The sequence below is a fragment of the Saccostrea cucullata genome, unplaced genomic scaffold (genome assembly GCF_032062105.1).
Source record: "Saccostrea cucullata isolate Sc308-1 unplaced genomic scaffold, CSIRO_AGI_Scuc_v1 ctg845, whole genome shotgun sequence".
NCBI classification, from domain to species: Eukaryota; Metazoa; Mollusca; class Bivalvia; order Ostreida; family Ostreidae; genus Saccostrea; species Saccostrea cuccullata.
This window is the reverse complement of record NW_026925447.1, coordinates 166,602-183,233: the sequence shown is the minus strand read 5'-3', so window position 1 is coordinate 183,233 and position 16,632 is coordinate 166,602. Positions and strand designations below refer to the sequence as shown.

The 16,632-nt window shown below is 31.2% G+C and overlaps 1 protein-coding gene across 1 annotated transcript; it reads right to left on the bottom strand.

The window, feature by feature from the left end:
• Nucleotides 1–13,013: 13,013 nt before the first annotated feature.
• Nucleotides 13,014–14,863, bottom strand: LOC134268874 (uncharacterized). The gene is made up of 5 exons (XM_062751115.1): nt 14,740–14,863; nt 14,290–14,533; nt 13,697–13,791; nt 13,481–13,551; nt 13,014–13,347 (listed from the first exon to the last, which is right to left on the bottom strand). Exons 1-5 carry the CDS (start codon nt 14,861–14,863, stop codon nt 13,219–13,221), a joined length of 663 nt encoding a protein of 220 aa, XP_062607099.1. The 3' UTR covers nt 13,014–13,218.
• Between the last annotated feature and the right edge of the window lie 1,769 nt (nt 14,864–16,632).

Below are 16,632 nucleotides of genomic sequence, written 5' to 3'. Positions count from 1 at the left end.
TAAAATCTGAAATAAACATTTTGAAACTTGTACATGTAGACATTGCTCGAAGACGGGACTAGACGCCTATTGTTATGCAATAAATAAGAAATGGCAGGTGTCAGTATGTAGGTGTGGATCCGAATCCTGTAATATACACATGTGCGTGTATGTGTACCCCTCGGAATATAGCCCTGAGGGTGAATCTTACAATAGATTTTCAATCCTCTGTGTATAGAGTGGTTCGACCATGCTCTGTGCGCCGATAGAATAATGTGCCTCCTCGATCTATCATACCTAGTACGCGATGTCCATGCATTTGCAATGTGGAATAAAAATAAAATTAAAATTATAAAATAAAATGTATAAAATTTATTTTATTGTATAGCAATATAGCATGTTGTTATACCATCTGGCACAACTGTCAACACAAAACTTTTATTAATTGATAGTTATTTTTTCAATTTAAAAAAAACATGGAAATGAAAAATAAATCAACTGATGATTCAGGCACGTAGCATCGTTTTTAAAAGGGGGAGCCAGACGATTGTTTTTTTGTTTTTTTTTTAATTATTTGGCCTGGAGAAGTTGATAAGCACAAAATAAAAAAAACATTGCCCAAATACGCAAGTTTCTATATTCGGAAATGCTATTTTGAGGGGGGGGGCAACTTTTTCTTATGCCGACTTCTTACTGTACCATTTTGGGGTATAATATACTGCATTTTCTTTATATTACTTTACCATAGTATTAACTTGGTAGAGGAGGGGGGATTTAGCTGTATTTCAATGAATAATTTTTATAGAAAACTGAGTAATGTTGGTATCTTACATATCCTTGTAACAGTAAATTAATTATGAGAAAAAAAATTAATTAGAACAAGACCAGATTGAGCAGTTAATATACAGTTGATATAAGTAGATTTGAAAATTCCAATTACATGTAGAAAAATAATAAATCTACTGCAGTTGGGTTATCATCTTTTCGGCCTTTTAGTGAACACTAGGTCAAAGTCAATTCGGCCTTTTAGTCCACACTTGGTCAAAATCAAATGAGCGCTTTGTAAGAAGACCACCGTCATGATGATGGAAGTAAGAAGTTTTAAAACTAAACTTTATTTTAACAAGGGTTAATTCACGCAGGTTTTTAAATCAGTTTGATTGATTTAGCGTGTGTGAATTACTCCATTTACATCATCCCCAAAAGTTCCATTGGAATTCTGCTGTCAGTGTCTGAAGAAATGAATATGTGTACGAGACTGGAGTGATGTAAGTATATCAGGTCCAGTACTGGACCTGTATATTACTCAGCTGTTACTAGCCCATTACACTGTGCATGCTATGAATTTGATTGGGGTTATTTCTTGCAAAATGGAATCAAGGATCTCTATGTGGTAGACAGGTAGATATTACCACAGAGAGACTGAAGATTTTTTGGGATGTAAACATGGTCATTTTTTTTTTATAACGTTTATTAGTTTTTTGTCTTACCCAAGGGAGGAGGAATATGTTTTGGCATGGATAGCTTTTTCCCACAAGTTGCAACTTTGTCTGCTAGGATGTCACATATCAGTTAGATTTTAATGTCACATTGTCCCTGTCTAAGGTTAATCAAGTTCAAGTTCAGTGTATTTTTATGGATACTAATAAAAGTTCGGTCTGACATTTGGAATAAATTAAATTATGAAGCCCTAAATGGGGGGAGGGGGATTTATGTTCTTTTATGGGTACTCACAAGGGTGGATCTGATCAACTGCTGCAGTGGTATAGATGTAAAATCTCCCAAACGGAAAAGATTTTAAACAAACTACTATTAAACCATCAACAAACTACCAACAAACTATATTTTTGTCGTTTGTTAAAGTAGTTTGATAGTATAGCATTTAATGAACCACTAACAAACCACTTTTTCTAAAAATAGCTGCAGTGGTTTGTTAGTCTTTCATTTCTGGTGATTGTGATTTCTTTATAGTTTGTTAGACTTGGTATCTTGCAAAAGTGTTTTATTAGTATAGCATTTGCATCTAACCACATGGGAAATTACTTTACAGATGTATTTAGGGTTGAATTATCTAGAATTGTTGAAGTTTCCAAGAACAGCTTATCTCTTTACATCCGGTGTTATAGCTATTTGCGCCAATTTTCAAACCACCAAGCAGGTCAGAAACAAAGGAACTGGTGAAAGGACATTCAAAATGTTATAGTATCATATTCTATAAGATCCCTGACTGGAAAAAGCAGCAATTAACATTATTAAAAGATGGATCTGGATACAAAAGAGGTATTTGATGCACGTCATAAAGTAATTAACCTTCTGTGAAAGTGGATGCGTATGCTTTTTACTAGCTTTGGGTTTTTCATTCATTTTCAGATTGACCTATAATTCCTATACTAGTTTAGATCAGTTATGCATTGGAATATGGGAAGTAGACTTGAAAATAAGACAATAAAGATGTACGTCTTTCAAAGTTGCAATGAGGTCAGAAAAAAGGAAATATTGCAGCTTTTTCCATGCCAGCTGAGGACGCAGGGAAATATTTAAATGTCGATCATCAGCTTGAAGAACATTTTTTGGTGAAAAATACTATGAAGATGTATAGTCACAACATGAAGGAGAATATGTGATAAGTACATGGACATTGACTTGGAATTGCATCTCCTGAACAAAAGGAAACATGTTTGATGTTGCACTTGCATTGGCTAAACCTGTGAATCCTGGAATTTAAATACTCTGAAACAAGACTTGTTGAATATTTCAAAATGTGATTGTTTTAGGTGTTTTCAATTAAGACTTGTGGATTTGTAAAGGAAAATTCAAATCTACAGTGTTTTGCTGATGGATTTGTTACCAGTGATTTGATAGTAGTTTGTTAGAATGGTTTGATAGTAGTTTGTTAGAATGGTTTGATAGTAGTTTGTTAGAGTGGTTTGATAGTAGTTTGTTAGAGTGGTTTGATAGTAGTTTGTTAGAGTGGTCTGATAGTAGTTTGTTAGAATGGTTTGATAATAGTTTGTTAGAGTATAGTTTGTTAGCTCATTTGCATGTGATTTGCTATACTATTAAACTACTTTCAAACCATAGTGGTTTGTTAGTAATTTGTTATAGTAGTTTGTTTGCCCTTTTTTTCCGTATGGGCTCTTATCTTTCTTTTTAAAAAAATGTGAACCAAAAATTATAACGTCAAAATCAAAGAACCAATCATATGATATTTATGGAAGTACCTTATGGAATCATAATTTTTTTTTTTTTCTGTATCATGTGAATTATTCATATTTGGTGAAATGTTGTTATAAAAGCCATGATAGCACATACGACATATTTTGTGAAATATGAAAGACCTATCATATGTCATTAAAATGTAATGTAGCACCACTTTTTTGAATTAGGTCAAACATGAAGGTAAATATTAAGGTGTCAGATATACCATGCACAGAAATATCATGTCACAGATAATGCACATGTAAAATATGAAACCCTATCTCTTTTAAATCAAAAGTCAAAAGGATTTTTGAAAAGTAGGTCATACTTCAAGGTCAAGGTACCATGGTCAAAAATCATTATTAGTTAAAAACATAGTTACATGTACTAGTTCATTATGAAAGGAATTACCACAGGGAATGCATGTATAATCTGAACATGTCGAAAGCCCTATCTCATTTATTCAAAAGTTATGACCAAGGTTTTAAGTTTTTGTGACAGATGAGCAGACCAACAGACTTACAGATGACATATGATTAGATTCAATTATTAATTATCATGAAATCTTGCATTTGATAAAAAGGATGACAAAAATCAATAGAACCACTAACCACTAAAAGGGATTGACTGACCTTGACATGATGTTGCACATACCCGGTAGATGCTTTTTATAAAAATTTAGGTCTTCTTTTAAATAATTAACAATAATTTATATTTAGGAAGTTTAAGTAGCTGACAGAATAAAAAATATATCAAGTTTGACATACATTTAGATCTATTTCAATGCAAAAGCAATATCGATCAATATCGCCTGACTGCATTATGCAGAATGAAAATTCAGTTCTCTAAAGGTCATACGCAACATACCGGTAGTTTGAACTTTATTAGGATCTTCCCTGGAGTTTCAGAGTTTCACTTAATGAAGGACCTGGGTACAATACTTTGAATGTCTTATATGGATTTGTACACCTCTTCTAAAACTATGTTTGATGAAAAAGAAATCTGGAAATTATGTTCTGTAATTATGCCCCCGGATCAAAAGATCGGGGGTATATTGTTTTTGTCCTGCCTGTCTGTCTGTCTGTCTGTTTGTCCTCCAACTTTAACCTAGCCCATAACTATTGAGTGGTAGGGGCTATGGCTTTCATAATTCATAGGTGTGTTACTTGTGACATAACCTTTCTTTGGGTACCACCAAATTTGACCTCTTGACCTTGACCTTGGAGTTTGACCTACTTTTATTAGTCCCCTACCGGGGGGGGGGGGCTATAGGTTTCCTCTGCGTCCGTCCGTCCGTCTGTCTAGTTGTCTGTCCCCGTCAGTCTGTCCCACTTGGTTTTCCATACTTTTTTTTCTAAATGCTTGCAGATATTGAGCTGAATTTTGGTATGTGAGTGTGTCTTAATGAGTTACAGATCAAGTTTGAATTTTGCTTTGCTTCATTGATTTTTGACAGAATTAGGGCATTTTGAATATTTTTTCATAATCGCTTAATTGAGATCAGATTCTAACTGCGCTAACTTCCGATTATCGACAAAAATATGAAGCGAGGAAAGGACGGTGGAGAAATGAGTTGAATTTTCGTCTTAATGTGGATTATTTTATTAGTTTTAAGGCATTTACAACTTGAAAATCTTTCAGTTTTACCTTGGACATGACTTTTGCATATTATAAAATGACATCCAGAAGAAAAAGGGGAACCCGGTAGGGGACATGTATTGCTTATGCAATACTCTCAGAATGCTTGTTCTATTTGCTATCAACTATAACTTTAGCCATAAATTTTGAACAGATCAAGATAGAGACTTCATATATAAAATGCATAGACTCCACTAATTAAGCACTTTCAACTGACACCAAGGACAATGACCTTTTGACCCTGACTGTGACCTATATGCTAAAATTAGATTTTTCGAACTTTCGGTATAACTTTTAAACAATAGGAGATAGAGACTTGATATACTAGTCAAAATTTCTAAGTCCCCAGGCAAGTTTTTGCTTTATACCGCTTTTAAATTGAATTATTTTAACAGTATTACTTAACAAGTAATAGTATACAGGATAATAAAATAGCAAAATAATTTTTCCTCACTTGATTTATTTTATTGAAGCACTTTAACACAATATGCAGAAACGTTAAGGCACCCTAGAATTAAAAATTCACAACGTTTAATACTGCATTATTCTCCATTCAAACGAATTCAAATCAAGACAACCGTTCCTCAAAGAGTTCACACTATTTAAGAAAAACTATTTCATTGAATGTTTTTCCATGTGGATACTAGGTCGTCCTCTAGTTCCGCTAGATACTGCTGCTGGGAAAGCTGTTTCACACTCCGGTCTATCTGCTTCCATACATGCTATTTAGGGTTGAGATTAGGAAGACAAGGGGGCTTATCGAAATTGTCTGTGCCTTGTCAACAATAGTTACTTAACGTCTTCTTACATGTATTCCCCACTTCTCCAGTTTGACATTGAGGGGAGGGCACTTCCGGTTCCGGTTCCATTGATTTTTCCGGATAAACTCTAGGATGATTTTGTGGTGTTTGTTGAAATCTAGCAATTTTTAACGGTTAAAAGGAATTCAGGTGTGCTTTGTAGGTTTTCCGGGTGGTAATTATAAAGGTTTTAAGTAAAATAAAGTCATATTTACAGTGACGAAAAACAGAACTTTTGTTTACTACGACCAGCTTAGGCCATTTCAACTTCACTTTCACATTGTTGTGTGGACATACACCGCATTTTATTCAAACATTTTCTGTTTTTCGTTATCAATAAAAGATGGAGAACACATGGAAGTAAAAAATATTAAGAATAAACCCGAAAAACATATGGAATTTGAACTTCATGCTTTTCAACAAAAACGGTCACGGTCGAGTAATTACACATTCGATTACAATTTTTTTTACCTTGACAGGTAAGTATTGCAAATGAAAGGCATATTTGTAAGCAACTAGTAAATTGAAGTTTAGGTTTTTAAAATTTTGAAAAAATAAAAGTGGGGACTTAGAAATTTTGACAAGTATATTTGGTATGCCTACTTCACTAGTTAAGTGCTTTCAAACGACACCGAGGTCAATGACCTTGTGACCTTGACTGTAACCTTTATGCTAAGAATAGATTTTTCAAACTTTGTTGCTGTGGGGGCACAGTGTTTCACATACACATCTTGTTTTTGTATATTTCTTTGAATAATGCAAACATTTTCACAATTTGATTTTTTTTAAAACCCCTAGTAACACTAAATTAGAAACATAAAGAATTATTGTTCACTTCCAACATATAAATTCTAACATTAATTATAGTGAACATAATGTATGTAAAAACTTAATTGATTTGTTATCCAAATAATGTAGTTTTAATAGTCAAGCTGATGGATGTGATCATGGTGATAGGGATACATTTCAAAAACTGGTGGTAAATAAAGCACCGTAGTATTAAGCTTTGAATGCATTGATAAAAATGTCTTATTTCATCATATTCATTACATGTACCTGGGGTTTTTTTTTTGCCGGTAGGTGGTTATTTCAGTTAGGTTAATAAAGAGAAACATACGAGATGTAATTAAATTTCATTCTTATATATTCATTCATAAAGATGATGAAGATACCCAACATAATGATTAAAAGATAAAGAGAATAAATCAGATTGGTGATCAATATCCAAAAGACAGGATGGTGGATCTAAAGGTAATGGGTTCCAATATTTTCCTTTGTTTATTGCATGGTTTTGAATTTCACATTCACCCCAGACAAATCAAAATGAGTTATTTGTAGGTTGATCTAATTAAGAGGCTTTATCTTTTTGATTATGGCTATTTGATTTCAAACAGTTTGCTTATAAGTCATGTGATATCATGGTCCAAAGTTATGAGTGGTGGATCCAAGGGGAGTTGATATTGAATTTTTAATTACTTATCATGCTTATTGTAGATCATCATAACATATGCAAATAATTATTGCGCATTTATTTAAACATTTAAGTAACCTTTCTTTGTGTGATAAGTGATGGACCAAAGGCATGTATATTTCACCAGTAATTGTTTTGATAGTTGAGGTGGATCCAAGGGGGTGGATAGATATATTTTTAAATACATATATTAAATTTTGTAATGTGTCAAAGGAATCAATAATAATTATGTGATGTTTATGGTTAATTGATTTTAAACATTTAACTTATATATCATGTGTGATCAAAATCTAAACTTATAAGTAGTGGATCCAAGGGGGTGGATATTAATCTTTTTTAAATATTTGTGGTGGGTGCAGGATCAAAGAATATTAATGATCAATGATTGTGGTTAATTTATATCAGCATTTAGCTTATATGTCATGTTTGATCATGATCTTAATTTTAAAGTGATGGGTCCAAGGGGGAGTGGATACCATATAAGTAGAAATTTTAGCGAGGATTTAATTTTAGCATTATTAGCGTGTGCCAAGATCGCTAAAATTGAATATCGCTAAAAATTAATTGCGTTTTATTTGTAATAGCTTCTTTAATGTGCACTTAAAAATCGCTAAAATAACATCTCGCTAAAAATAGATTACCAGTTTTTAAGGACAAATCGCTAGTGTGTGTCTCGCTAAAATTTCTACTTATACGGTATTTATGTTATATAGTAGTTGTGGTGGATCCAAGGGGAGTGGATATTAATTTTAAATACATGTATTTGTGATGGGTAAAAGGATATTAATGATTATAGGCTTATAGCTAATTGATTTCAAACATTAAGATTATATGTCATGTATGATCAAGATCTAAACTTATAAGTGGTGGATCCATGGGGAGTGGATATTATTTTTTTTTTTTTAAATATTTGTTGTGGATTAAAGGATATAAATGATTATGGCTAACTGATTTCAACATTAAGCTTATATGCCATGTGTGATCATGGTCTTAACTTACATTAGTGGTGGATCCTTGAGGAGTAAATTTTTTATTTTAAAATATTTGTGGTGGATCAAAGGATTTTTTTATTATAGTTTTTTAAAAAAGAAGAATTGCTGTCCATCCAAGTGTTTACAGAAGATTCCCACTAATGCAGTTTTTTTCCATCAGGAAGCAGTTTTGGAAACTGGTCATTACTCAACAGAATCAGGAGATTTCAGTATTGTATACAAACAAAGATAAGACAGTGTCACTTTCACAAATTTAAGTCCCCTTTCGGTTGATTGTACTTTTTCTTAACAAATAAAAATCAGTATATCAAACACTCCTCTTCTCTTGGCAAGTCATTTGGTTGAGTTTTCTCTGGCAATAGGATTTGTTTATGACCCTCACTTTAATTAAAATGGCTCTACAAAAGCAGTTAAACAATGGATATATAGCAGTCAGTTTTGCATTGTTATGCCTGTAGATCTGCCTCATAAAAAATAATTTGAATTTGTATATGATTGAAGATAAAATGCTTCATAAAGTATATTCAGACATTGCATTCTTATCCAATTATTCCCATATCTGCTTATTTATTTATCCCATGGGATTAAAAATACCCAGTATTATGTACTTTGCAGGATTTTTAATCCTAAGAAGGGCAAATATGGGATTTTTAATCCTATGTCGCCTATTATGGGAGAAAAAATCCCTCAAAGATTTTTTTCTCCCATGGGATTTTGGTGGGATTTTTGGTGGGATGAAAAATCCCGCCATTCTCCCATGGGATTTTAGGTTTTGACAGAGGTTTATGAGAAAACTACTACAATGTGGAAGTTGAGATTGACATGATGAGGTCAGAATAAAAAATCCCACCAAAATATAGAAAAAAATCTAATGTAGGTCTTTTCGAAAGGGTACCTAAAAGTCCGGACTTTGTCGTGTCCGGACTTAAATGTCGCAGTGTTTATATCCTAAGTTTATATGTAGGTTTTTTTTTCAGAATAATATAATATTAACAATTTATATATAAAAAAGCAATAAATGTAAATCAGACTTTTCTTATTGTGTCCAACTGGGGTACAAAACGGGATATATAAGACACTTGAAAACAACTATAGTTTCACATCCTAATATGAAAGTAAAATAAAAGTTCATGACTAAGTCTATGATTTTAAAAAAAAGCAAAATAGTTGAAAAAGCAATATTAATACATTCATCGTTAGGAAAAAAATGTAGTTTATGTCTCATACAACTTTTTTGTAATATAGCCTTACATAGATGTCTTTTAATCTATTATTTCAAATATTTTATTGAGTAAAGGGGTACATGTGTGAATTTATGATGTTATATCCAAAATTAATGGTCACCTACTTTAGTCTGAAGACTTTACATTTCTTCAAGCGTATAGAGTAAAACAAGATAAAAAGTTATTTTTTCTTGTGCTTTTGCATTGCTCATGTTGCTTTTGAAATTCCCAGGCTCTCTGTAACGGGAATGATTAATTCTAGTATAGATTTTTGCTCAAATAATCATTTCAATGCTATCTATAAATATTACTTCGTTGAAGTCAAAAATAGATATATAAGACATAAATTCATCCAAAAATATATAGATTCATCTATATGCGATGTGGCATCAAAATCTAAACCTACCAAATGTCTCGTGCAGTTGGAAGAGACGGGTTTTTATTCAATTTATAAACAGTAAACTGTACAAAAGTATATGCACTCGCCATAACAGTCTCACCGTAAACACATTAAAACGAGTAAATGTAAAGAATTGCCATGAAGCAAATGGAAAAAAAAGCACTATTCAAGATTAAAGTTCAATAAACAATACAGAAGTGGAGCAGAACATATGTGATATGTGATCTGAAAAGAAAAAATTGTTGGACTACCTTGGCTTGTAGTACATAAAATGTGAAAGAAATATGATGATAACAAACCGCAATCAATCCCAAAAGTCATTTTAAAGGCGGAACATGTGCCACGGAGTAGTATATATCTTAAGTCGACCCGTTTCACCCGCCGCGTGCTTCATCGGGAATGCAAAAAAAAAATATTCTGAAATGCAAGGAGAAAATTGTTCTATCATGTATGCACATCTTATACATGTACATCCACTGTGAACTAGCTAGATATATTTACTTAAATCTACTGATAACGTTTGTCATATATATGAGTTTAGACAAAGTCTGAGTCCTGTTTCATGGAAAACATGCATCGGAAGGCCTCTTTTTTGTACGTTTTTTTTCTTTGGTAATAACTCCAAACATTATACTATCAGATAAAGGTCAATGTAAAGGGTAAATATTTTGTATTTGATTTATACTTGCACAAAAATAAAAGAGGACCAATAATTACGGATTCTATAAACAAACAAAAGTTATATGTTGTCAGTCAATGAAAATATTTTTTTCAGGCTTTATAATGGATGCTGTCCAAATGAGCGAAAGAATTTAGAAAAAGAGTTATGTCTCGGTTAGTATATGTTGTTAGATAGTAAAATTCTAACAATTACATGTAACATAAGATATTTTGTTTATATCATATTGTACTTTTTTTTTACGAAATTAATAATGATATTTCTGATTCCTTTTCATAAAAAAATGTAAAACACCATACCTTTTCCCCTTATACTACTGAAAATGTAAAATTATTGATAAAATGTCTTCCTCGCCGTTGAACAATTGAAAAAAAAAATAATTGAAAAAAAAATCAATTAGCTACTGTTCCTTAAGTGTAGCCAAAAATTACAATCATTTGGTCTTTATTACATTTAACAAACATTATAATTATTTCTTACAAATAATATTTTTAAATGCCAAAATATAGTATCACGAAACTAATAAGCTTGTGTTCAAGGACGAAACTGAGGATCCATATCAAAATATTTTTCCCACAACAAGGACATCTGTGACAGACCTCTTTGGAGATGGGATCAGGTGTCATGGAAGAGTTAGGGTCCCCTATTGACTAATCACCCCTCAGTATATTCCTTGTCATAATCGGAAAAAAGCCGAAAAAATATGTCGTCAATTCAGTGTATAAATAATGCTCTTACAAACGTCAGCATTTCTTTCAATGATAAATTGTTATTGCTGATAAATTAATTGTATCAGCAATATAATTTACATAATGATGAGTTTAAACGAGATTGTTGATATTCATGCTTCATCAACTTGCTTGTCAATAATTTACCTCGTTTTAGAAAATGTTCATACGTAGTGCATGCGCTTGCGTATCGAATGAACTGAGTTACACTGTATATACATTCAGTATGCAGGAGAGAAAGGGGTATTGCATGCGTAAGTTACGGACGTTAACAATAGAAAAATGATTTTCATCATGTGAATCATACGGCTTGGTTGTTAGATTGCCATTAACGTCTTTTTCAAGTAAAATATCCAAGTATGAAAGAGATGTGTCAGACCCTTTAATATCTTTTAAGTCAAGCTCACCAGGATATATCCTATCGACGTAGGAAGGTAAATTGCAGGTATAAAAGAAACGTCGCTATTGTGACGACAAATGACTCTGCTCTGACGTAGAAGGGCATAGATCCCCTAACTCCGAGTCGGTAATATTTTAGCCATATTTCGGCAGGAAAGTTTAAATACACTTGCATTCCAAATACAAATGTATATAAAACTGGAATATCTATTAGAAGTTTAGAGACAGGGATGTAAAAAATATGACGTAACAGATTACATGATTAAGAAAAACATAGTTACATGCAATTATCATGGTCATTAGGGTGATTAGAAATTTTAAAATCCTGTAGACATATTTTACTCTCGGAATGCTCATCAAAAATGAAATCAATCCAAGGTAACAATTTATTTTAGCGTTGTGTCTCTGAATTCTTATATTAACATTAAATCAAAACAAAGATACATGTACACACAAGTAAAAAGAAAGAAAAATAATTTAATGTATAAGGTGTCGAAGACACAGTTTGATCATTCTATTTAAGTGGCAAATTATTGATCAATTTACATTAATTTTTTTTTTCGTAAATTGTTTTTCCGCCATGTAAAATGGGCCCTTTTTAATAAAGTATGTTGAATGTATTTATTTCATTTTTAGGGTTCCAAAATTGGCTCTTTTCATATTAAGGCGTTTGCTTCGTTTTAAATTCGCCGGGTCCCAGTTTTGGTTATAAGAATTTAAATTGTTTTTTTGTGTTCCGCTTTGAATTCGCCCACTTGGGACAAGGGCGAAAGTGGCGAAAATAAAATGAGAACGAATACTTCCTTGTATATAGTATATTTCATTAATGAATAATTAAAATTAATGTTAAGGGGGCACATTTTCATATACAGGATGTTAAAAGATGGCATTTTTATTAGAAAATGATAACACGGTAGGTGACATCTATTACTCATACAATACTTTCAGAATGCTTGTTACATGTATAAATGAATCCAAGGATTATGTATACAATTTATTATAGCTTTCTGTCTCTGAATTCCTATACATAAATTAGATCAAAACAAAGATATACGCATGCCAATAGAATAAAATGTAATTCGATGTATAAGATGTCGGAATATAAGTTTAAGGTTCATGTACACAAAGCATTAAACAAAATATAGTAGAGATCAAATGTCTTTTTGCATTAAAACGAAAACCATTAAATGCAATGTTGTAAACACAAATGCAAAATTATTAAGAACAGTTTGTTTTAAATTAACCATTCAAAAATATAATGATATAAGTTCCTTCAATAAAAATTGTTAAAAATGTACATAAAGATAACATTAGACTTACTCAAGTCTCTCTGTTTTAGTGCTCTCTTTCATACTTTTTGATAATGTCAAACATAGATCTATGTTTGATAACATTTAACTATGACAGAGAGCAGGAGACAGCAATGCAAATAAGAAAAAAGAATTTGTAAAACTATTTATGAAAAATAAACAATAAAAACATAGAGACTTGAGCAAGTCTAAGATAACATATATATAAATTAATTTACATGACACTACAATAAGGAAACACTTTCACAAAAAGCTGCCATCTAAGCTCCCCAATTTATTATAGAAAAGTAAATTCGAGGACCCATGCTTAAATCAGAAAAAAATTCCTAAGCAAAAATATACTAAAAATGCCATAGATATAGAATTCCAAGAACGGATTATCTGGGGCACTCAAAAGTATATTATGTTTTCACAATTTCTTGTTTTCCCTTTTCACGTTGGGTCAGTACTTGAAGATCTATTTTGTAAAAGAACATCATGGATTTCATTTTCCGGATTTGCGATTCCATCACATTCTGTAATACGTTGCACTTTGAAGAAAAAAAGAATACATATACAATGTACAAGCATCAAAACGTTTTGTTTATTGTAGTTCTAATATAAACTAATTAATGGACAAATGCCATGTATTCAACTATATGAACAGATCATTGATTTAATTACCATAGATTTTTCCGTTTTCTTCATTCTTCTCAGCAAATTTTTTTTAGATGCATGGCAAGACCAAGATAAACCTACATTTTAAAAATGAGAGTTAAATGTACAATATTTACAAATACCATTTTAATGTTATTCTTGTTCTAATAATTATGATGTATATATAACACATTTTCGTCTAAAAGATTGATTAAAACATATCGACATATTAACCAAACTTACGTTTTCGGCAGCAGTATAACAGGATCAGTAACGTAAATACACTGCATAAAACCCCTATACTGATGAAAATTACAGACGGCATTGTAGTATTTTGTCTACAATAAAGCAAAGTTCATTACTTTTAAATAAATGTGAAAAATATCAAATTCACAAACTCTCTCTCTCTTTCTCTGTCTCTCTGTCTCGCTCTCTCTCTCTCTCATATATATATATATATATATATATATATATATATATATATATATATATATATATATATATATATATATATATATATATATATATATATATATATATATATAAACTCATCAAACGCACAATGAAGACTTAAAGATAAATGAATAAATGGAGACATGTCCTAAATTTGAGAATAAAAAAGTCTATCCTTTCTTTTTTGTCAGTCTGTCCCACATGGTTAAAAACACTTTTTTCCCTAAAAGCTTGCAGATAATGACCAGATTTATTGTAACTTGATGCGTTACAGATCAAGTTTGAATTTTGATTTGATATATTGATTTTTGAAGGATTCCTGATATCTTAATTTTTATAACACTATGTTTTATTTCTTTGTATCTGACATGAATATTATGTACCTGGTTTTATTCTTTTCATTGCTTTCTGAAGTAGTGGATTCAGTGGATTCAGTGGTTTCTGTCAAAGTTTTGAGTCGTCTTAAGGCGCACTTGACATGTCGTTTTGAACGTTCAAAAGTGTCACAGTCGATCTTGCCTGTTTCAGATTCATTTGATTTTGGAACTTGAGTAATTGGCTGATCATCTTGCAAACTGAATTTAATTGTTTTGTTTGCTTTCAAAGTTGATTGTACACAAGTGGGATCTAAAGGAGAAACCAAATACATGTAGCTAAATACTGCATGTCAGGTGTTGCATAAATTACAACAAAAAATTAATAAAACCAATGTATTTCAAATATTGATACCTGCTTCTATTTAAAAAAAATAGCTGTAGTTTGTAATTTCTTTACTGTTGAAATATAGTAGTATTACAGTTAGTTTAACCTAGAAGTACACCAAACGTTCTTACATTTGCATGTCTCATTTGTGAAGTAATTTAACGGGCATTCTGAACATAACACGTTATAGTCTTCTATTACTCTCCCTACTCCTTCATTGAATTGAGCACAACATCCACCTGAAAAAATGGTCATTATCTAGTTCACTGTTCAGCATGGTATGTAAAATTAAAAAAGGGCATCTTTTTTTCCGTTGACATTCTTGTTTTGCTTTTAAGCTATTTATATGAAAATATCTAGTTTTTGTTTTAGAGAACTTTTTAGCACATTTAAAAATATACAGGTTTTATCAAAATAATGTTATGTTCTTTGTTAAAATATTCATAGTTTATATATATATATATATATATATATATATATATATATATATATATATATATATATATATATATATATATATATATATATATATATATATATATATATATATATATATATATATTATTTCCGCAAGAGTGGAAATAAATGCTTCATTAAAGTTGCCGTAAAACTTGTAAAAATCCCAAAGAAATATTTACTAAAATATGTGACATTTAGAGCAACCAATGCCTGTTTTATAGACGAAAGAGAAGTTGGATTTCAATGATAAAAAAATATATAATGGGCATCAAAATTGGGTACCCTCATTGCCAACAAAAATTATAACAACTCATGTACTGTTCGCCCAATTTCAATGAATAATATTTTATGCTTTGTGATTGACTATAAGACACACAGCAAATTTGATAGACATCACATAGGGGGTATTTTACACTGTATTTAAGAAACGTTTGGCGGTAAAAAAGCTTGATACTCAAAGTTCACCCTATATTTTGAAAAATGAGTGAAAATCACAGCGTGTACGAAAGTCTTTACAATTATTTTAAAATATCAGTAATTGTAGTTATCCAGGTTTGTTTTGTTTTCAAACAGATATTGGAACATGAATCTATTGCTTAAAACCCTAAAAACAAAATTTACCATAAGATGTACTTGATAAAAACGGCGAATGTATGAAAAGTGCTTAGGTATGCAAGAGCACAAAGACAGATTTATATGCAATTTTCTAAAACATTAGTGGTAATGTCAGAATCGAATTCGGAGAGACAGTTTAATTTCTGGAAGAGTCTAGAAAGCATTTTTGGCCAAAAACTCAAAAGATTTTTTAGAGGAAGGACCCAGAATTGGGAATCCACTACATTGAATTTCTTCAAGACATCGTCCAAACTCGCATGCCCCGAACAGTAAAAGGGTTTTTCGGGATAAATAGAAAGTAAATGTTTTTTTCACATTAACAATTTTTGCAAGATCTTTGACCTTTTGAATTGTTTCAATTTCCAAACTTTGAAAAACCACCTTTTAGAAGGAAGAAACAAGTCCGGGAAATCATTGGAGCTGCCATTTTCAGTATATTGAGGGACATACCTAAATATGAGTTCTACAAACGATCAGAAATTGGATAAAAAATGCTACGGACATGCGTTTTACTTAAAAGACATTAAATCATAAAGAATAAATAATTGAAAATCGTCTTTTACTTCTTTCTGAGCACAGAGGACATCATTTATTGAACAACCCTCGTAAGCCTTTATCATCGCAATTAATGCAAAATGACATGCAAAATTTAGGAGCTTTTCAAATAAACATAATTATGCAAACTTTGTGGTATCAAAATCATTAAATGATGTTTTCACACATATCTTTCATTAAGCACTGTAAAGTGAAAATCGGTATTATTTAATTTCAATTTAAAGGTAAGAAACTCCACTACCGGGGTATTATTTCTCATTTTATTTTTTTTTCACATTTACATCTACAATGTCAAATATTTGTCTTGGTACAGGTCAACTAAAAATGATAACACTTAAATATTTTCCTATGCACATACGTTTAAGAAATATCACAATTTTTTAAATCATTTGACA